General features: G+C 41.6%; 1 protein-coding gene across 3 annotated transcripts in view; it reads left to right on the top strand.

Annotated features, from left to right (window-relative positions):
• Nucleotides 1-23,026, top strand: part of CHCHD3 (coiled-coil-helix-coiled-coil-helix domain containing 3) — a 126,154-nt gene that overhangs the window by 54,351 nt on the left and 48,777 nt on the right. For 2 of the 3 annotated variants that reach the window (XM_048301824.1, XM_048301823.1), the window contains exons 5-6: nucleotides 18,154-18,168; nucleotides 19,059-19,142. In XM_048301824.1, the coding sequence (XP_048157781.1) occupies nucleotides 18,154-18,168; nucleotides 19,059-19,142 (99 nt within the window). The remainder of the gene's footprint in view (nucleotides 1-18,153; nucleotides 18,169-19,058; nucleotides 19,143-23,026) is intronic. The other variant, XM_048301825.1, reaches the window with a different exon arrangement.

The raw sequence follows: 23,026 nt of genomic DNA, 5'->3' as shown, positions 1-23,026 counted from the left end.
AGAATTTCTTCCATCGTTTTATTTTTCAGCATGACCTGTAATGGCACTTTAATTTTAAAACATGGCTGTGTCTCGATCAGCTTGTTTTTACCTCAGCAAAGTTAATATTAAGGGCTGCAGTTAGTAATAAAAATTTCTTGGAGGAAACCAGGCTGTAACCTTGAACTGGTGAGTGCTGATGGGTGCTCAGATAAGGAGTAATTTCGGAGAACGAGCTCCTGCAAACTGAGCCTTCCGTCCATAATCATTGTTCCTGTCTTTAATTTCCTTTTACGTGACCTTCCCTGGTCGTTTGGGTGTCATCCCTGTAAGAGTTGTCCACATAAAAGATAATAATTTAACGCCATTGGAATGAGAAGAGAGAAATTGCCTCGTTCTGGATGTGCTGGACTTGTCATCACCAGGTTTGCAGTATTTTCATGGGCACAAAGGACAGGTGTAGCTGAGAGGAAGGAACTCTTCATCAAAACTTGTTTTCATTTCGTAGAATCGTGGAATGGTTTGGGTTGGAAGGACCTTAAAGATCATCCAGTCCCACCCCTGACATGGGCAGGGACACCTTCCACTATCCCAGGCCTGAAGTAACAAAATATTTTGTTTTTTCTTTGGTTAGTTTATGCTTTTGGCCTATAAAGGTGATTTTTTTTTTTTTTTTTTCGTAGTGGAGCTAAAGGGAACATATATTAGGAAAGTACCAAACTGATAATTTGGGACCAAATACTGTGGTCAGATACAGTTTGTTGACTAAATTGGCTTTAGTTGAACTGATTTTTTCACTTCTGCTTGCAAGTTTGAGCTCATTGTGATGTTTTCTGCTGCAGAATTCCAGAACTGGGCAGTGCTGAGGTCCAGCAAACTCCCAGAAATATCTTAAATCAAATCTGATGGATTTATAAAAGCAAAAATTCTTGAGCTGCTCCTGGAGTTAGCAGTTTTTAGCAGCCCTGAGTGCAGGTTCTTTCTGGCTGTGCTTGGTTTTTTGGTTTTTTCTGGTTGCTCTTACGAGGTTGAGTTTGTGTTTGTAGGACTCTGCTCAGGTGCTTCCGCTGCCCTTTGGTGGGGATGGAGAAGCAGCTGCTGCCTTGAGTGCTTCAGCCTCTTCTCTGCTCATTTTTGGAGAGGGATCCTTTTCCAGGGATGGCTGCCGAAGCAGATAACCCCAAATTGCTCATTCTTTTGTTTCTTGGGAAGAAAGCCGTGAAGCTGAGGTGCAGGGTGTTGAGCACAGCCTGAGGTTTGCTCTCAGCTCTGGAATGGTACCAGAGCCAATCCAGAGTTCTGCAAAGCTTCTGCAACATCATTTAAAAAGGTCTTTTTTTTTAATATATCTGCAGATACTAAGAATGAAATGATCATTGTAGTTTGCAGCACTTGAGACTTGAGAACTCCCTCATATAATCATAGAATTATTTAGGTTGGAAGAGCCCTCCAAGATTGGATTCAGCCATTTCCAGCACTGACCATGTGCCCAAGTGCCACATCAACATGGCTTTAAATCCCTCCAGGGATGGGGACTGCAGCCCTCCCCTGGGCAGCTCTTTCCAGGAAGGAATTTTTCTCTCCCCAAAGCTGTGCTGGTTGAATATTTAAGAAGGAGCCTGTACAGTGCAATCCTGACAACTTCCAATCTGCCCCAGATGCATAAACTCTTGAGCAGTGGCACTGCCAGCTTGAAAGAGGGAACAGTTACTCAGAAAGAAAAGCAAAAAGGTCTTTATGGAATTCCAGAACAGCTGGGGTTGGATGGGACATCTGGAGATCATCCAGCTCCAACCCCTCTGCTAAACCAGGCTCAGCTAAAAGAGGTTGTTTTTCCTCAAAATCTGTTTTTATGTTTTTAGCAGTCAGAATCCCAGGATGGTTTGGGTTGGAAGGGATCTTTAAGATCGTCTCGTTCCAACCCCTTCCTCCATCCCAGATTGCTCCAAGCCTCCTCCAGCCTGGCCTTGGACACTTCCAGGGATGGGGATAATTCTGAGAAGATTAAAACAGTGAAAAAAGCTTAGTTCTGAGAGAAAAAAAACCTCAATAGAAACCAAATACCCCCCCCAAAATAAAACAAACCAAACCAAAAAACTCTCTCCAAAACTATATTTTGAATTAATGATTTTTTGTTGGCATTTGGTGGAGATCTTCACATGATCATCACTGAGATACTGCTTGGAGCACACAGAATTAATAAAAAAGGGTTTTAAAGACACCAACTTGGAGTTACCCGGAGGCTGAATTGTCACAATATTTTAATTTCAATGTATGTCCCATTACCTGGGTTGTTTATAAGAGTGAGCATTGATTGCTTTGCATCCACAGCATCAGTGCTGATCAAATACTCTATAAAATTGTCACTGCCAGTTTTTCCTTCTGGAAACAGAGACTGAAATACAGAGGAATGGATTTAAGTTCACCCTGCTGTACTGACAGGTGGGGAAATGAAACTCTTGCCCTCTGATTTTTAATTTAAGAACAGAAAAGTTCCTGTTTCTGTTTCTGGATTGATTTAATTCTTAATCACAGTTGCATTGGAATGCACAGGGGCAGAGGGACATCAGGTACAGCTGATATTTAATGTGCGTTCCTCCTTCCACCGTGGTTTTCATGTATGTAGTGATTCAAAGTAATTTTAGGACAAAATTTAGGAAAAATAAGGATCTGAGATGGTGGGAGAGAGGTGTAGAAAATTCTAATTTTTATTTATTTTCACCCTCTGATTCTCCTGAACACATTTAATCCACAGAGTTCTCTGCCCTGCTTTCATTTATTAGGAATGGTTTTCATTTGTAAATGTCATGTGGCTTTTTCTGTGACAATGCAGATCAAATGTTCAGCAGCTCTTTCCAGTCCTGGACCTTCAAATAATCAGATTAAGTTAATTTGTTCCTGCCTTAGATCTCTCTGCAGGCATGTGGCGCTTGCATGGCTGGGTTTTGTTGCATGCTGAGGGCTTGGCTCTTTTTATTTTTTATATTTTTAATATTTCTACATAAAAAATAGGCTCCATAGCTCAAAAAAAAAAAAAAAAAAAAAACAACAAACCCAACAAAAAACCCAACCAAAACCTGTGTAGTTTATTTAAAGCAGGGAAAAGTTGTGCTAACAAGAATCACTCAAAACTATTAAATAAGGAGTGTTTGTGACTTGATTATTTGACATAATTTTTGTTCCTCATGAAGCTTTAAAGGAGTTTTGGGGCCAGCACCAACGATTTTGGAAAGGAGGATCCCTTGAACTTTGGCTCTTAAGCCTGAAGTGATGTTTGAGACCTGTGCCAAATGTGGGCACTGGTGTAAAATGTAAATAATTTTTCCTATATAAATAGATCAATGTTTTGGGGAGAGAGGAGTAGGGCAGAGTGGAGGCGAGGTTTTATGGTAACGACTTTTATTGATTCCCTGCCATGGAATTCCAGAGTGCTCCCATTAGCCATGAGCACCAGTGGGAATGGTTTCGAAATAAATGGGGATCCAGCCTCCCTTGGCACTGTGCCGAGATGCTTCTGATCTGATATTGTGCATAAGCAGATCATTAATTTTTTAAAAAATTAATATTTAGGCAAGTGGGTAAGGTTCTAGATGTAATTTCTCTTTTGAATCTAAATTTCCTTGCCATTATGGGTTTATGACTGTCTAAACCTCAGTGATAAGATAATACAAATTATTAACTCACTCTATTTAACTTATTCTCTTAGATGTTTTTATTCCTTTTTATCCAGAGTTTTTTTTTAATACCAAGGCAATCTTTGAATTGCTTACAAGAGTAATTATGAATTTCTGAGCATTCCAAGGCTTTTTTTTTTTTTTTTGTATCTCTGGAAATATTAGAAATCATTTTACTGCAGACATCCCGAGGAAAATAGCAGCACGATTGTATCTCCCATTCCTCGTGCTGTGGGTGCATCTTAATTTAAAAAAATCCATCAACATCTTAAAAGAAAGAAATATTCCACCAGAAAAGAAGAAGATTCTCAAGAGGCCTCTCCTCCAGTTGCAGTTCCCAGTGTGCTTTGATGAATCAGGTTCTCAAGCCATAATTTGGGATTTTGTCACCTTTGACTGTGTCCACCCTCAGCTCAAACTCTTCTTGCCTTGATTGGCTCCTTTTTGGTTCTTTCCCTTGATGACACATCACAAATCTTATTTTTAAAGCTTGTGTGGACCAAAATAAAGTTCTCTTACCTCCTGCACTCCATCCTTGAGGGAATAAGCTGCAGGTGAGAAGGTGGAAGAGCTCATTTCGTGGCTCAGCTCCCCTTGTCCAGTTGTTTTTATATTATAAATTATACCTTTGGAATGATAGGAATTATAAAATTGGAATTATAAGCTGATTTTCTGCTCCTTTCCCATTTCCTTGTTGGTGTCCAAAGGTGAGTATCAAGCCAAGTGGGACATGGAAGGAGAAGACTCCTCCATCATTATCCCAGATCCCTGAGCTGCACAGCCTCGTGCTCTTCCTTCAGGGTTCTTGGTTTCCTGGTGAGGCAGGGCTTGGGGTTTATCCCTATGGAAATGGCAGATTCTACCCTGAGTTTGGTCCCAATTCCTTCTCTGACTTCCTGAGGGAGGAATAAACGTTCAGGGAGAACCTCTCTGTCTTCTACCTCCTCACCCACTGTCTCATTAAACGTTTTTTAGCCTGCAGGAAGAGGATTCTATCAGCCTTCCATGTTTTCTTGCCAGGTCCTTCATTTTTCCTGATTTTATTTCCATTTTTCAACAATTCTTGCATTTCTGTATCTTCCTGATTTATCAGTCTTGCTCTGAGAACATCTCAGGAGCAGGAGATGAGCTTTTCTTGGGGTTTTACCATCTCTGGTACTCAACTTGTGATAAATTTTTTAGCTTTTTTACATCTAAATACGTCTGCAAATAGAGAGGGGAATAAAAGCCTTGGCACAATTATTCCTCCCCTAAATATTAGACAGAAAAAACCTAAATTATACTCAGGGAATAGGAGGATAAAAGTGATTCCTGTCACGGAGCTCAGAACACCCTGAGTGTACCCGTGCTTGCACCCCTTACCAGTTATTTTGTACAATTTTATACCATTATCCTGAGCCTCCAACTACAAGGGTGGATCTTTGTCTTCAGATTTCTCTTCTGTTGTGCAAAAAATGCATTTAAAATATTGTTGTCACTTTGAGCAGTTTGGGAATGTTTGTGTTAAGGCTTTGGAATTTTTGGGGGAGCTGAATAAAGAGTTCAGTCCAATATTCAGGGGTTTTGATACTCCCTGTTATATTAAAAAGAAACAAAAAATCCCTATAAAAGTATCAATATCTGGCTTTGGTCCCAATGAATTCGAGGATAGATTTGTAGTTAAGTAGTAAATTAAATATAGACATAAATAAAAAGGTATAAATACATTTATATCTAATCACATGCACAGAGGTGTAAAATTTTATACTGAGAGTGAGGAAAAAATCCACCTGTGTGCCTAAAGCACATAAAAAAATCCACCTGTGTTTGCTTTCCAGCTACATTTCGGTGGAATTAAGAATTCCAAATCCCTGCCTGCATTTTTTATGTCACTTGACCACAGCTCCATTACTGAGTTGTAATTTAATTTGGGAATCCTGAACAGTAAATACTTCCATGGTTCCTTGAAAATCTACTTGTTTGCTACTAGAATATTGATTTGGGAATAAAAATGTGTTGGCTAGAATATTTCTCTGGTTTTTAGAGTAGTGTAGACTTTGGCAGAAGTAAAAGCACTGAAAGGTGACACCCCCACAGCTCCCTGACAAGGAAAAAAATCACACATAATAAGGTTGAATAGGTAGATTCCGCTCTGAGAATTGGTCATTGATTTTATCTCAATTTTGGGGTTTTTTTTCTGTGTTGTTTTTAAGTCTTCATTGACACAGCAGCTCTGTTTCACATGGAGCATGGACCGTGTGCATTTTGGTCTTTTTGTTACAGACTTAGAAAAATGAGAATTCATGTTTCTCTGAAGGTTGTGAACCCTCCCAGCTTAAATTTCAGGGAAAACTGCTGGGTCTGTTTTTTTCTTAATTGACTCCAGTTAAATTTCAGGAGATAAGAGGTTTTTCTCCATATTTAAATAAGATTATTGCTCACTCTGTGTTCGAGGTTAAGCTTTCACAGAAGCAAACAAGACTCTCAGGAATTTTAGTTTCTAGGAGCTGAATTTATGCACCTGTGGTGATGTTCCACATAACAGAGGTTCACTCTCCCAGCTTTCCTCTGGAATGTCTGGGAGCTGGAAGTCACTGGCAGGAATAACAGCTGTGCTTCTCCCATGGTTTCCTTGTCAGGATCTCAGTGCCCAAACACATTTTAACTTGGGCATGGAAAATACAGCCCTGTTCACCTGGAAATTGAGGCTGGAATGGGAGTGGAATGAGGCAGGTGCCTGATAGAGCTCCATGGAATAAAGGGAGGAGTGAAAAATGGACATTGGCAGGGACTGGCTGGGTTTAGATTTTATCTGTGTTTAAAATCAGGGCTGGAGCACCTCTGCCATGGAGAGAACTGGGAGAGCTGGGGGTGCTCACCTGGAGAGGAGAAGGCTCCAGGGAGAGCTGAGAGCCCCTTGCAGGGCCTAAAGGGGCTCCAGGAGAGCTGCAGAGGGACTGGGGCCAAGGCATGGAGGGACAGGAGCCAGGGAATGGCTTCCCAGTGCCAGAGGGCAGGGCTGGATGGGAGATTGGGAATTGGGAATTGCTGGCTGGGAGGGTGGGCAGGGGCTGGAATGGAATTCCCAGAGCAGCCGTGGCTGCCCCTGGATCCCTGGCAGTGTCCAAGGCCAGGCTGGACATTGGGGCTTGGAGCAGCCTGGGATGGTGGGAGGTGTCCTTGCCCGTGGCAGGGGTGGGATGGGATGATCCTTAAGCTCCCTTCCAACCCAAACCCTTCAGTGATTCCGTGATTCCAAATGCAACAAAGAGTATTTTCCTGTATATAAATAATTTTTCCATCATTTTGAGTGGTCACAATTGCTACAGAATAAGGTTTATTACAAGAAAAGTGGGGTTTTTATTGGAAAACCAGATTTTTTAGCCTCTCCATCCGTGGGTATCCCTGTTAAATAAGGGCAGAGTGTCAGGTGAACTTGAATAGCTGAGTTAGCACGCTGATAGATGTGGTATCTTGCAGATGCTAGCAAGGCAATTAAATGTAATTATAGCTATATGTGAAATATGTAATGTAATTTCTTGTTTCCCGCGCTGCAAAAATGTTTTTTTTTTCTTTTGAAATTTGTTTTTGAAATACCTTAACCTCCATTGTATTTGTTACTCCTCTAAACCTAAAATTTTATAAAAGGAGTCTTTCTTTAGAGTGGGGTAGAAGGGAGCTTGAAGATCATCCAATTCCACCCCTGCCATGGACAGGGACACCTTCCATGATCCCAGGTTGCTCCAAGCCCTGTCCGACCTGGCCCTGGACTCTTCCAGGGATCCAGGGGCAGCCACAGCTGCTCTGTGCCAGGGCCTTCCCACCCTCACAGGGAAGAATTCCTTCAATCCCAGGTGTTTTTCCCATTTCATTGCAGAGCCACATCTTGTTTAATAACCTGAAACCTCAGCAGGGTGTCGTGTACTCTGTGTTATAAAGGATGAATAAACATTTTATTAGATCCTTTCCTCTATTTATGATCAGTCATGTTTTGTTCTGCAGATTTTTCTTCTTCCCTTTTAAAGGACAGAGCAAAGTTGTAACTTTTCTATCATTTCCAAATTAATCTAATTTGAACAATTCTTTGCTCTTCTCAATTTCATGCAAATACCAGTGCCATTAGTTGTGCAAATAGTTGGTATGTCTCTCCACGTTTAGAAAATGAAGCATTAATTCTCACTGTGGGCTAGAACAGGCTGTATTGCATGACAAATAGATTGGAGGCATGCAGGAAAAAAAAAACCAACACTTCACAAATCCAGCAGAGAGCTTTGCTTTCGAGCACTCTCAATGTTGGGCAGTACAAAAAAACATTGTATAAAATTGACATGTTTTAGCAACTCCCAAAAGACGGGGTTTTTTTGTTTCTTTTCCCCATTATTATAGAAGTACATGGCAGCTTGTATTTTCCTGAAGCATCCTATTGACTGGGATGAAACGTCTTTTTTAGAAAGCACTTTTAAGTGTTTGCTTTCCCTTCCAGACGCTCTCACCCACAACATAAAAATGTTCCTGTTAACATAATAGCATTCCTTTCGAAAATGCACGGGTTGTGGATTCTCCAGGTGCTGTACAGACAGCCTCAGACTCCTGGCAAGCATCACTGAGAGCCTGAAAAAGGAAAAGGAAAGGAAAGAAATCTTTCCTGAGGCTGCACCAGGAGCTGAACTGAGAGCACAGCTCATCCTCCTGCATGGATGGTGCTCCCTCAATTTTAGGGTCGTTTTGCTGGAGATGCGGGAAGGGCACCATGGGTTTCATGGATGGGGAGCCTTCCACGATACCAAGTTTCTCCAAGCCCCAATGTCCAGCCTGGCCTTGGACACTGCCAGGGATCCAGGGGCAGCCACAGCTGCTCTGGGAATTCCATTCCAGCCCCTGCCCACCCTCCCAGCCAGCAATTCCCAATTCCCAATCTCCCATCCAGCCCTGCCCTCTGGCACTGGGAAGCCATTCCCTGGCTCCTGTCCCTCCAGGCCTTGGCCCCAGTCCCTCTGCAGCTCTCCTGGAGCCCCTTTAGGCCCTGCAAGGGGCTCTGAGCTCTCCCTGGATCCTTCCCTTCTCCAGGGGAACATTCCCAGCTCTCCCGGAGTGGAAGTGGAAGGGCGAAGCCCTGGGAGCCACCAGTGGTGGTTTCGTTTGCTAAACCTGGAACATGGAATCACTGTCCCTTTCTTCCATGTGCTTCTCAGCACTTTTGCTCTTCTTCAAGCTGGAAATTGCTCTTTTTGCTGCCTGAATTTCTGTGTTCAGGACAGTGAGGCTGATGGATGGAAATTCACTGAGCAGACACTTGCTCAAGCCATTGGATCCAATCTGGTTTGTGGCTCAGCAGTATTTAAATTCCTCATTAACTCTTCTTTTCCCTGCTGATGAGATTCTTTGTTTTGCTTTACACCTTGAGTTCCATTGAACATCAGCTCCTCACCCCCTTTAGCTGTTGCCACAAACAAGAAGAGGCAGCTCTACACAAAGACCTTGAAGCTGTGGGTGTTGATTTGTCATCCCCATAGAAATTCTCATCTTGAGTGTGGTAAAAAAAGCTGGCAAGGTTGATTTTAAACTTTTCCGGGCTGTGTAAAAGCAGCATCACAGCAGCTGAGAGGGGCTGAAATTTGGGACTCAAATCAGGGTTTTTGTCAGACACCACAAGAAATAAAGTAGTTCTTTGGAGTTTCCTCCTTATGATCTCGAATAACTGACACATGACAGATTTCAGTGTTGTTAATTGTTTGATAATAATGTTATGTTGTTAAAAGACTGTTTAGTGCTCCAAGGAATCTGGAGTCTGAGGTAGCTTGAAGGTGAAAGTGTGGATGTTAGCAGAGGTAATACAAACATCTCAACTTTTTTGGGTTTTGCTGAGAGATCGGCTTCGCTGATAACTTGTGGCAATGAGTTCTGCAGGTTAATTATGCATTTAATTGGTTTCAAATTTGTTGCTTTTCAATTTCACTGTTCACTGAATATTTCCTTGGTCTTGTATTATGAGAAGGAGTAAATAGGAGAGCCTGGCTCACCTTCTCCGAACATTTAATTATTTTGTGTACCTCTCTCCTGTACACAGAGCTCTTCTCAGGGGTTTAGTCTTTATGTATCTCCAGCTTCTTTCTTTTCTCTGCAGTGACCAGAATACAAATATAAATAAAAATAAATAAAAATATACAGGGAGTGACCAGAGCTCTGGGAGGATCTGAATTTTATTTATATTAAATATTGTGATCTCAGTGTGGTGCTGTCTTCTCCTTCCCCTTTTCTTCATAAATCTCCTGCTTTTATTTTGCTGTCTTAACACACGGGACGTGTTTTCCTTGGCTTCCTGCAGGAATATCAAATTTTTGTCTGGGGCTTTACAGTCAGAACAAAAAAGCTTCACCTGGCTGGTGCAGACTTTTGCTTCCAAGTTATTTTCTACTCATCCTCATTGGATCCATCCCTGGAATTGTCCAAGGCTGGGTTGGACGGGGCTTGGAGCAGCCTGGGATAGTGGAAGGTGTCCCTGCCCATCTTCAAGGTCCCTTCCAACCCAAACCCTTCTGGGATATTACCTGCCATGATCTCCTCTGGTTGTTCTTTTTTTTGGATTCAATTTTTTTGAATCAATTTTTTGATTTCAATCCAGTAATTTTTATGAAGCCTTTGAGCATTTTATTGGCCTTCATTATTACTTGCTTGACATTTTTCTGTGCATAAGATGCTATTAAATTATTTTTGAATATCCTGTTGGACAGCTGGTTTATTTTTCCAAGTGTGACAAAAATTTACACTAAAATGTATAAACATTTTAGTACAACCACATAGAACCATGTTTTTGGAGCAGTCCCTGCAGTGTTAAACCCTTTAAATGTTGTTTCAGCAAATGTTCGTGACGAGGATGTCAGAGCATGGAATAGAAATGTCAGCATCAGTCCCTCTCTTCATTGTATTTCCTGCCTCCAATTACTTAATTATATTCATAAGTTTGAGAGTTTGTTTAGTTGCCCAGTCCCAAATTCCTGGCACACTCAGCCATCTGAACAGGGCAAGGGCTTTTAAAAAAATTGATTATTTTGATTTCTTTTTCTGCTATGATCTTTACAAAACTCAAGTGTTTGTTTCCCCGCCTGTCTTGCATTAAACCTCCTTTTTCCATCCAGTTTGAATATTTTCAGTGCTTAGAATATTATTTATTTCTGTTAGAATAACACAAACACCAGCAGAGCTTGAAGTATAATTATGTTAAACACTGCACAGATGTGTAGTGAGTTCCAGGCTCTGCCCTGGAGACTCTGCAATCAAATGAGAAGAGAAATAAAAGTGCAGTGAGTGGAAGTTGGACACAGAAATTCAATGACACGTGTTATAGGATTATATAAAAGGAAGATGCTCACCAATAATCGATGCATAAATCAATCCCAGCCCCTTTCAGAGCTGCTCTACTCAAGGTAGTAATCGTCTGGTGCTTTTATTTCAGAGTAAGTTGTTAAATCTTTAAAGAAAATGCTGAAAGACCAGTGTTGTAATTTAGTAATTAAAATACAAAGAGCATTAAATCCTGCTGTGTTCTCCCACTTTCCCAAGGCTTTGCTGGATCTTGGTTTGTAGGTAGTAATTTAAAGAGTTATGGTAACTATGTAGTATTAACTCAGGATTTTCACACTTAGTTAAATATTTTATGGCTATAAAGTGAAGAACTACAAACCGTCCTATTAATTGTTTGAATTGAGTTTTCAGAGTGCTGGAAAAAATGAAACAGAGCTAAAAACTGACTTATTAATTGAGATAAATTTTGTTTAGTTTGATATATCTGGCACATGAGTTAGCTGTAAATATTTTCTTTACCATGTGAATTTTTTGTGTGTCTCGATGCCAAAAGGTCTTTGGACGAAGTTGTAGCATTCCAGAAGTTCACCAAAAGTATCTTCCCTTGGCAATGCTGAGGTTGATCCCCACATTTCACTGTTAAGTCAAATATTCTGTTTAAAGATGAATTTGTTTCCAAGTTACATCTTCAGTCTTAAATTGTCTGCTGGTTACAGTTCTTTCATTCTCAAGCTGAGTAGGAAAATCTCTGTTTGGGATTAATGGGAAATAAAATGGCTGCATAATTTGGGCAGAATCAATGAGTTTTGATGGTTTGTTTGTTACTCAATAGAAGAGTTCAGTTTAACAAGCTCAAAATTCCAAAAAACACAGATAAAATACCTGTAAGGCAATAGATTATCTGTATTTTTAAGTGCCTTTTTGAACACCCAAAAATGAAGGTTCTGCTTGTGTTGTAGCTTTCAAATTGAGAAACACCTGATGTAGTTCCAAGTGACGCAGTTCTGTGTCTTAAGCAGAAATCAATCCCTTGAATAGCTGAGCAGCAATAAATGTCCTTTTATTTGGTATTCCAAAGTGGATTTGCCTCCTTGGGCATCATCACTTTCTGCCTTTAGTGGGAATTGGTTCCCAGGATAACAGATTGAGCAACCTCTTCCAATGAGGCAACTTGTGCTGGGAGGAAATGATACCAATTCATGCAGGGTTTTGATCATTTGATAGAAGAAGTGGGATATTCACAGATGGAAAATAACTGTGGAGAACGGCCCCTGATGCTGAGAGGCCTCTAATAAACAGAAAATACAGGAGGTTTTCAATGGGATTCCAAATGAGATTGGCTTTGAAGTGGCTTCAATGAGGTGGTGAGTTTTTGTTGCTGATATTAATGCAGCGGCCCTAAGAATTATGTCACTGTTTATGTGCAGCCCATTGAATCTTCACTTTACAAACCATGAGAATTGGGGCTTTTAAAACGATAATAATACAACACTGGTGACAAACGATGCTGGGTTTTGGACAAAAGAATGAAGAGTTCTGGGTGGAAAGCTGAAATTTCAAAATTTTCTCTGAATATTTGGGTGTGAGGCAACTGAGGTGCAAATTTCTTCTCTCTGGCTTGGTTTTGCAGTGGTGAACTTCTGAAAGGGAGGTGCTTCCTTATATTTTGCTTTGCTTTACATCATGTTTTGTTTAAAAATGCTTCAGATATTGGCTGACTGTGCTTAGCCATAACTTTTCTTTACCCTTCTGTTGTTTAATCCAGGAATTTAAAAGTATTTCTGCAAAATCATCATTAATATCAATTCTGAGCACGGTAAAAAATGGCAAAAATATTTATGATTTGCTACAACAGCAACAAAGATGGAAGTAGAACAGAGTCCTAAATCAGTTTGCTGGCAGTTTTTTTCCTGAACTTTACAAGATAATGGTCCTTTTGCTCTGTTTTATAGAGAGAAATTCACTCTGGCTCATATGGAGCAGTCGCTGCTTCTTTCAGTTTAGTGGAAAACTACATGTTTGACATATGACTGAAACATCAGAAGCTGTCAGCAACGGTTAGAGACAATATTTGAATTGCTACAAATACCTGGCAGCAGTACAGATAGTCTTTAAAATGTTTGATCTCCTTGGACTGTGTTGGCTGCCTGAAAAGCATGGGTAGAGTTTCAGGAATAAGTCATGCCTTTCTTTCATTCCCAGTGACATGCAGAGATGTAATTCAGATTTGTTTAGCATCTCTTTTTCCCTTGAACCACGGTTGGATGGGAACACAAGGCTTTTCTAAAGCCTGTTGCTAATGAATAGAATAGTCATGAGTGTATTTCAATTTTTATTTTCAAGGGAATAAAGTCTTCAGAGTCTGTTGTTTTTAAGCTGAGCAAACCAGATGGTTCATTCAGAGTTTGGTGAGAAGTGGCGGCTTTTCTTTAGTGCTGACACTGTTCAAGGCCAGGCTGGACAGGGCTGGGAGCAGCCTGGGCTGGTGGAAGGTGTCCCCACCCATGGCAGGGGTTGGAATGAGATGATCTTGAAGGTCCCTTCCAACCCAAACCAGTCTGGGATTCTGTAATTTCTTATTTCTGGCAACATGGTACAAATACGTGATTCTTCTGCCCCTCATTTTGCGATAGGATCATAAAATAAATCAGGCTGGAAGGAACCCGGGGTCCTCTCGGGTGAGTGGTGACTCAGAACTTCCCTCCTGCTGTTTCTCCTCTGGGATCCCTCTGCCTGCACAGAGTCTGGGGGACCTTGGAGATTGAGAAGGCTCAGCAGAGCTTTTCTGTCTCCATGCTGGGAAGGTTTCAAACGCAGCTGGATACGGCCTTGGGGTGCCAGCTGTGGCCTCTACAGCTGCCCCTGTTGGAGCAGAAACCTCTGGGATCTCTCTGGCTGTGTCTGCTCTCCCTAAATCATCCACCTCCTTCTCTGGCTGTCCCACCTTCTGGAGGGGCTGCCCAGGGAGGTTTGGAGTCCCTGTCCCTGGAGGTGTCCAAGGAGTTCCTGGAGGTGGCACTCAGGGCTCTGGGCTGGGGACAAGGTGGGCATTGGGCACAGCTTGGCCTTGGTGATCTTGGAGGGCTTTTCCAACCTCAGTCATTCTGGCATTTTCCTTGTTCAGCTTTTTTGTTCTGGCATAATAATGGCATTTTTATTCAGCTTTTTACTGGGGCAACAACATCAATGAATTTCTGCCTTGAAGGAGAGCGACGTTCCTGTGGATTTTCCTGTGCATATTCCCGTGATTCACATTAGGATTGGAATCTGTAATTCTTTTGCTTGGCATTTGTACATTTGTTTTTTTCTCCTTTGGTCCATAACGAGATTCAGTAAATGAAGCTTCTTGTCACATGTTCTGTTCTAGATCCTTACTTGTTCATAAATTCAATTTTTTAATTTTCTCCATTAGCCTCTTCCTCTCAATGTGATCTTTTTTATCTGCTCGACTCACTCTTTTAGGACTTCATTATTTTTAGAAAATGTACTGTAGCACATTTAGTGGTAATTACAAAAGCTTGTTTTAATTACACTTGTCAAAGACTCCGTTTTATGATGCATTATTGGTGCTGCCGTTTCGAATTCCTAACAATTCTCCGCCTTTATAAGTGGAAACGAACATCCCTCTTTTCAAGTGATGTGTCCACATGATTTTTTTTGTGCTTCGGAATGATTTTGTGCATAGTGATGATTTAAAAAGGAATTCTTTGAGGGGGAAGGGAGCAGCATATGTTCCCAAGAATATCCATAAGTTACTGGTGTTGCCTCTTCAGAATGATGGGGGTATTTATATGCTGAAATAGAAGGTTAAAAATTAAAACTGTGGCAGTTCAACATCCATTAAATGTGGAAATTGGGAATTATTTTTCTTGGGACACTCCATGCAGTGGAAGAAGAGAGTAGTTTTGCTGATTGTAATAATTTATGCAAATAATGAAGCTTTATCTGATTTTATCAACGTGCAAACGTGGATGCACAGGGCTATATCTGGGTGAGGGGGAGAGGAATTCAGTGGATGTCAGATCCCTGGAAACATCCAAGGTCAGGCTGGACAGGGCTCTGAGCAGCCTGGTGGAGTTGAAGATGTCTCTGCTTGTGCAGGGCTTTGGGAGATGATCCTTAAGGACCCCTCCAGCCCAAACCTTGATTTTATGAAATGCTGGATAATTGTTTTATGTGGCACTCACAGCCTGGACCCGAGTGATCCTGATGTCAGTGAGCTGTGGGATTCACACCCAGCCCTAACGCCTGGATGTGCTCATCCAGCAAACCTCAGGTTGGAAAAGACACGGAAAACCTCCAGCAACGTGGTAGAGGAAGATCATGTTTTGAGATCTCTCTTGTGCTGGTGCATCCCACTCATCCTGAGCTGCCAGCAGATCTCCTGTGGGATGGTGGAGCTGGTGGAGCTGCCACCACTTTCTTTAGCCCTTTAATCCATGAATTTTTCCTTCAGGCTCGCCCCAAGGCCTGCAGATATTCCATGTGAGCTTTCCCTCATTGCTGTGATCAGGATTTCATTTGGAAAATCTCCTTCACTCATAAACCTGATGTGACAGGAGCTCTTCCAGCCCCCAACCCTCAATGCCAGGTCTGGAATCCTTGGATGTGCCTTGGGAGGTCACCAGTCCCTTGGTGTCCACCTACCCCATCCCCTGATGTTTGGTGAGATGACCCTGAAGCAAGACCTTCAGAGGACTTTCAACTGGCTGATGTTAATTTATAAATTCAAACTGGACTCTTATTTTGAAGCAGATCATTCTTTTCCCAGAAAAACGCAAACTGGAGCCATCTCAGCAGTTCCACTGTAAATTTTTGGGATGTTAATGAATTTGGAGCTTGGAGTCAGTGCTGAGGGGCAGCTCTAAACCTGGGACTGCCGAAGGCTTCAGGAGCTGAGTCTGAAATCTACCTAAAAACCTACATTAAACCACCTGATAATGATTTTTCTTTTTCATCAGCTCTTTGAGTAACAACAATTTATGACCACACACACCTGGAATCTTGTTGCATCCAGCTGACCAGATTCCTTTATTTACTTTTAAAATTTAATTATTAGACATGACTTTTCAGCCAGCTGCTTGTTTGCTCCGTTCTGCCTCACAGAGGACAAAAATAAATGTGTTTTTGTTGTGTTCAGTGTGAGCAGGGCTTGGCTTTGTCAAAGATGCAGCCAGGCGATTCCTGGAATTTCTTTGTAGGGAAGATACCCATTTTTCCCGTGATGGCAACTCCTACCAGTGCGGTGCCAAATCCAGGTGCTACTTTTGAAAACAAAACCCAGGCTGGCCTTTAAATCTTGGTTCAACTTCCTTGTGATTGTGAAGAACCTGTATTTAATATTCGTGCTCTCTGTTGGGTATTAAATTTGGGGGGTTTTGGGAACCAAAGGTGGCCTTTTGAAGCTGCTGTTTAAAAAACACCCAAGCAAAGGTTTTGCTTATCAGAGTTTCTTCGTGAAGAAGCAGCAAACCTGTTCCAGGTTCTCATGTACACCTCAAGTGCAGCATTCAGCTAATTGAAAACATGGCTATTCTTAATTATTTTTTTGCAGCTCATTGACATTCACAGGGATCTCGTTGCTGCAGCCCCATAAATATAATATCACCTTTTATTTTGGCACTCAGTTCTCCTCTACTGGCATATTTATAGTCTCCTGTATAAATGAATAATTTTATTTATTATTTATTCATTTGCACTTTGCTGTGTCTGCGTTACTGTACAAGTGTCAGGGGTGGAAGAAACTCTTTTTTGCTGAGTTTCTTACTTGCCAACCAAGTTTTCCAGTTACTTCCACAATACAGGGAAGCAAACATTTGGATAACCATATTATTTAGTATTTTTGTAATACAGTATTTCTCCTTTATCAGTGCTGGATCAGGGCAATGAGCAGAGTCACTGAGAGCAGTAAAACCCAGCTGGTTTGATGATTAATTATTTTGAGGGGGACAGGGAACCAAACCCAAAAATCAACCCAAAAACCAAAAAACTTCCCAGGTTAAATCAAACTTTCCAGGGCAAAATCTTCCTTTCAGATGGATAACCTTGGAACAAATGTTACTGCATTCCCTGATCAGAGCAGGACAGAGGAAAAGGATTTAAGCTCATCTTAAATTCTGGAGGATAAGGACGGGTTTTGTCTCTTCTGTCCTTGCTGTGCCCTTGATCTGTTGAGTTTTACACCCTGAAAAGCTCTGCCCTCATGAATCGTCAGAAATGGGGTGAGTGAATTCAGTCAGGAGGTTCTTCCCTGGGTTTGATTCCATCCCATTGCCTTTCCAAAGTCAGTTTTAGTTCCAGGTCATGGACAGATTCATGGGAAACACAGTTGGATTGTAAGAACTAAACCGAGTTCTCCTGAGCTTTATGGAACACTGATTTTGTGTTTTCTTTGTCACTGGCCTGTTGAATCCATTTGCACAGAAGGAATGTTCTGGGGATCTTCTGTCTTTCGGGGATCATGGGATGGTTAGACATGGAATAATTGCATTGGGTACCCATGAAGGTGCCTTGCAGATCTGGAATATTAGATCTGGAATACCAGATATGGAATATTAGATCTGGAATATGAGGTGGTGTGGCACAGGTTGCCCAGAGCAGCCGTGGCTGCCCCTGGATCCCTGGAAGTGTCCAAGGCCAGGCTGGACATTGGGGCTTGGAGCAGCCTGGGACAGTGGAAGGTGTCCCTGCCCACGGCAGGGGGTGGAATGAGATGATTTTTCAGATCCCTTCCAACCCAAACCATTCCAAGAATCCACATTTGGGAGAGGATGGTTTTGGGGCACACAGAACCTGCAGTGAATTTTCAGCTGTTCTGTAACCACCAGGTCTGGGAGGTCATCAGGAATTAGCTATAAAAAGAAGCAAACCATGATCAGTACAAAACATGGGAATTTGGCTGTGGAATATTTCATGGAATGAGCTCTGGAAAACCTGTAATTAGTGAGTCCAGGCTGATTTAAATGCTGGTGGACAGGGCATGTGCTCCATGGAATTCTGCTGGAGTGGCTGGCAGAGGACAGGGTTTGGTTCATCCAAATACGGCTTTCTGGGGCATTTCTGGTGACGTTGCATAAAAACCCCAACAGTTTCCAAGTAGTTTTCTGCATTTTTCTAGACACACCTGATGTGCATGTGGGTGGGGTTTTTTTTGCATTCTTTCTATTCACCATTATATAATAAATCTAATTTGAATTTTAACATCTTTTACATGCTTCAGGACATAGAAACAAAGGTAAGTAGTTGAAAAAGAAAACATGGGAGAATCCAAACTTTTTACTGTATTCCTTGGGTGTTTGCTAAAAAAACCCCAAAAAATTAATCTTGACAAAGGGAATCGAGTCTTGTGTCTGTACAATATGTGGTGTAATTGTTATAATGACCTCTATTAGATAATTATTAGTCACTAAAGATATTTTATTAAAAAATGATGAACCTGGAAAGTATTTGCATTGATAATTTAGGTGTTAAACCCTTCACAGCTTGTTAAAAATCTCTTGTCTGGTATTTATGCTGCAGGACTTACAGCTTTATATATTTTTAATAAATTCCTCTGTGCATGTGTGCTTTTTAAATGGATTTTCTAATTTTTAATGAGTCCCCTTAATCCTGGAAATTGGGAAATACTGCAGATGAAAAGCCAAAAACATCAATTTGCTGGGAGCAGTGTCTCTTAAATGAACACTCAAGTCATGCTGGGATTGAAAAGATAAATATTTTAAATTATTCTGTATTATTTTAGATCATTGGACATGGGAGTGATCCTGTGGTCAAGTTTTTCAACTTAGTGGGTACTTCAGCCAATCTGGGAGTTTCCAGAGGAGTGATTTCTGGTTAAAGACCAGCAGAGTTTTAGATGCACTTTTTTAGCAAATATATAAAAGGATTTTGTTCTTCCCAAGTTTCCATCTGTTCAGAATTAGGTTGTCCAAAGTTTGGAAGTGATTTTCCAAGTTAATTCAAATTAAAAAATAAAAATAAATCCCAGCCTGGTCCATTTTGGTGCCATTTCCAAATCCATTTGGACAAACTCGGGCAGAACTCTTGAGGAGGGGAGGAAAAAGCCCAGGACTGTGGACAGTATTCATGATCCAACATTTTTATTATCCTGTTTCTTTTTTTTAGGCCAGGCAGCTGGAAGAGAAGGACAGGGAGCTGAAGAAACACGATGCCTACTACAAAGAGCAGCTGGCTCGGCTGGAAGAGAGGGTAAAACATTTTTTTTTCCCCTTTTCATGAAGAGTTTTCTGCTCATTTCTGCTCCTGGTTATATTTCCAAGATGACTTTTTAAAGGAGAAAAAAGATGAAAATTCAGGCCAGAGGGGTTATTTTTGAATTGCTGCTGCTGTTTCTGGCTTAATATTGACAAGGTGGAAGGTTTGGTGGTGAGAATATTGTTTTCTTTACTAACAAAGTTCTTGCATTCGCTGTAGGATTTCATCTGTCACGGTAATTACAGACAGAAAAATGAAGTAATGAGGTAATTTTTTACCAACGCTGATGAAGAGCCAGTGGAAGTGAATAAATGCCACCAAGTAAAATAATTTAAATTAAAGTAACAACAAAAAAAGTGATGTGTGAAGAGACATAGTGAATTTCTGCTTTCAGTGGGTGGAATTAGTGATTCCTCCATCAGTACATGGAGAGTTTAATTTTAATTCCGAGTTTATACCGTGTTTAAAAAGCACTGCTGTGTCTTTATCTCATCACAGACTTGAAATTAAACTGCAGAGAGCAGCTTGGGAAGCTGTGGGACTTGCTTACAGTGGCTTAACATATTGCTGTTAACATTCCTGTCCTTTATAGGGTATTATTTCATAGGATGTTAATTTCAAATAATTACTGCTGGCATCGTTTTCTGCCTCCCAGGTTGGTTGTAACCTCCAGCCTGAATACATTTGCCTCCTTTACCCCTCTCCCTTCTTCCTGAGCTTAAATATTGGTGACTAATTTGGAGGTTTTTGTGTTAGTTGGTTGTGAAAATTATTAACAAGGTACATACTCATTTATGCAGCTTCGCAGGCTAGAAGAAAACCCCTTGTTCTTATGGATTAGGAGGTAGAACATGTTGCATGAATTATCAGCATGTATAATTGGTCTTAATGAATATTTTAAATTGAGAGGATATCCGATACTATCTCGGTGTTTTGTCGTCCCTTTTTGAAGATGACGTTAATGAAGTCCCATGTTCTTGGCAATGAAACAGAGTTTGAAAGGATGAGGGGAAATTCGTTTAATGATTCTAAATTGGTTCATTGTTTTGATGCCTTTTCCTGGTCTTAAAATCAAGAATCAAACACAGTTAGAAGGAAAAAAGGGATTTTACCTTGGTATTTATTTTAAGGATCCTTAGGTGCACTATGTCCAGGTCAAATGCACCTCAATGCACACCACAATGCACCCCCAAAAGATCTGGTATATCATTATAGGTCTTACTAATTAGCATATCTATCAAAAACTCCCCAGTGAGAGGCTTGAATGAGCCCCCCCCTCCCCAAGGAGCCTTCCCCTGGATGGCTCTACCTTAGTTTACAGAATGTGTTCTGGAGAGGACCTTGGGGTCTGGGGTTTCTGAGATGTTCAGTCTCCTACTTAACAAAATAAGTCTAAGAATGTAGGCCAAAAAACGCTAAGAATAGAAAAGCTGTAAAAAGGTATATAAAAGAGGTATAAAAGAAAAGGCAAAAAATCATCATGGCATCAATTTAAACAGCTCAAAATTAAGATCCTTCACCAAAAAAAAATCCACACAATACTTTCCTTTTTCTCCAGTAACTGACTGGTGTTGGAGGAAAAAGCTTCAGTGGGGTCTTACCCATCCTGGCTTCTTTTGGAGTGATTGTAGCTGTGCTCTTAGTGTGGAATAATTCATGGCACAGGATGTCTGATAAACCATGGGTCTTGGACAGCTTTTTCTTTCACCTATTTTTTTACCTTTTACATCTTTTTAGATGTTTTTCTTATTTTCACATTCGAATGGGTCACTGATGCAGTGGCTTCACTTGCTCCTGTTAAGTGAAGACTTCCAATGTGGAATCGTGTGTATAAATCAATCCTCGTGGTGTGCAAAGGAGATAATGAACTTTAAACAACTTTATTTGAGCTCTGCCAGACTGTCACCCCCAGGGGATGTGAAATAGGAAAGTTCTGCCATCTCTTGGTTTCTCTGCTTGGCTTGGAAATCTCGAGGATTACAGCAGAGTGATTCTGAATTCCTTGTTTTATTCCATGGGTGATGTTTGCTCTGTCTTCAGAGTGGAGTTTCTGTGATACCAAGCCTTGTCTTTTCATTCTGACTCTTTATTTGTGAGGCAAAGCCCCTCTGCTTTTCCAAGCTGTCATCCAGTTTGTCATCAAGGTACATTTTCATCTCTCTCCTACACAAAAAAGTGCTGTTCCAGCTCTGAGAGGAGCAAGCTCTGCGTTCCAAATCTGACTTGGAATTTCTTCAGAGAGGTGGAGGTTGCAGAGTGAAAACCTGGACAAGCAGAGGAGTCACAGCTCCTGCAATCCCACCTTCCCCGAGGCCAGGCCCTGCAACCCTCACTGGGGTCACCTGTGAGCTTCTGTGCTGGGAATTTTGAAAATTGAGATGGAAATAGAGCTTTAAAAAAAAAAAAAAGAAGGTCTGGAAATGACAGAGCATGAAAAGAGGCTGGTTGGTTGTTCCTAAACTTGTCCTGATTTCAGTGGAAGGTGCACAGAGACAGAGCATGGGCTGCTCAGCAGAGGGAAGTTCGGAACAGGAGGTGGGGTGGGAGCAAGAGGAGCTTGGAGAATTAATGTCAGGATGAAGAAATGTTCAATCCGAGTCTGTCACCTGTGACAAAGAATGCTAATTACAATCTCAGATCATTCCCACATCAAATAAGCACACTTTAAAAACACTTCAGTTGTGCCTATGTGGTATTTCTGGCTGTTGCATCATGAGTGTCAGAACTCATCTCGATGATTAATTGGCTTTTTGATTACTTAGCCTTTTCAATTAGAAGCTTCGTATTTGTGTTCTTCAATGCTGCTGAAAAAACAATGCAGACGTTGATAATAAAGGGAGATGACAACAGAACAGATTAGTGTCAGCACAGCGTGCTCCTTATGGAGAAAATTATCCATATTCAGTGCCAGATGAAGTCTGTCAATTGAAAATATTTCAGTGACTGAGGGAAGATGCTCAACCTTTACAGGGTATTAATACAGGACAAAATAACTGTGCACTAGTGACAGCTGCGATAGTAAAACATAAACAATTCTATTCTCCAGGGGAATAACTGCTCATAAATTTGGTTTATGTGCTAAAAACCTTTTGATACTTCCCCAAAACCCAGCAATTCCCCTAACAGCTGCCAGTGTTTCTAGGTCAAAGATAGCACATAAGCTATTAGTTATTACATGCTCCACAGCAGCAGAGCAATAGCAGAGAGCTTAACAAAGGAGTTAAAGAACAACCTTCCCGTGCTCTGGGTCTGACTGGGATGTGCAGCTGTGATTTAAGTGTTCACACGTGAAGCTTGGAGGGAGATTTGTCACTGTTTTTCATCGTCCACCTACGGGCTGAAGGTGGTTCTTGACTACAGCAAAACCCAGAGATAAAGCAGTGCTGGAGTCACTGAGCTGTGTGTGCCCCACACTGTGTTAATTATTTACTTGCAAGTGAAAGGTCCTGCACAAGGGTCAGGGCAATCCAAGCACAAATCCAGGCTGGGGGGAGAATGGAGCCCTGGGAGAAGGACTTGGGGGTGTTGGTGGGTGAGAGCTGGACCTGCCCTGGCCATGGGCACTGAGAGCCAGAACCCCCCGTGGGCAGCAGGGGAAGGGGGGATTCTGCCCCTGTGCCCCTCTCAGGTGAGACCCCACCTGCAGAGCTGGATCCAGCCCTGGGGACACAGCAGCAGGACGTGGAGCTGCTGGAGAGAGTCCAGAGGAATCCATGGAGCTGCTCCCAGGGCTGGAGCCCCTCTGCTCTGGAGCCAGGCTGGGAGAGCTGGGAATGCTCCCCTGGAGAAGGGAAGGATCCAGGGAGAGCTGAGAGCCCCTTGCAGGGCCTAAAGGGGCTCCAGGAGAGCTGCAGAGGGACTGGGGCCAAGGCCTGGAG

The sequence above is a fragment of the Corvus hawaiiensis genome, chromosome 4 (assembly GCF_020740725.1).
Source record: "Corvus hawaiiensis isolate bCorHaw1 chromosome 4, bCorHaw1.pri.cur, whole genome shotgun sequence".
In the NCBI taxonomy this organism is placed as follows: Eukaryota; Metazoa; Chordata; class Aves; order Passeriformes; family Corvidae; genus Corvus; species Corvus hawaiiensis.
This window is presented reverse-complemented; position numbering and strand designations above follow the sequence as displayed.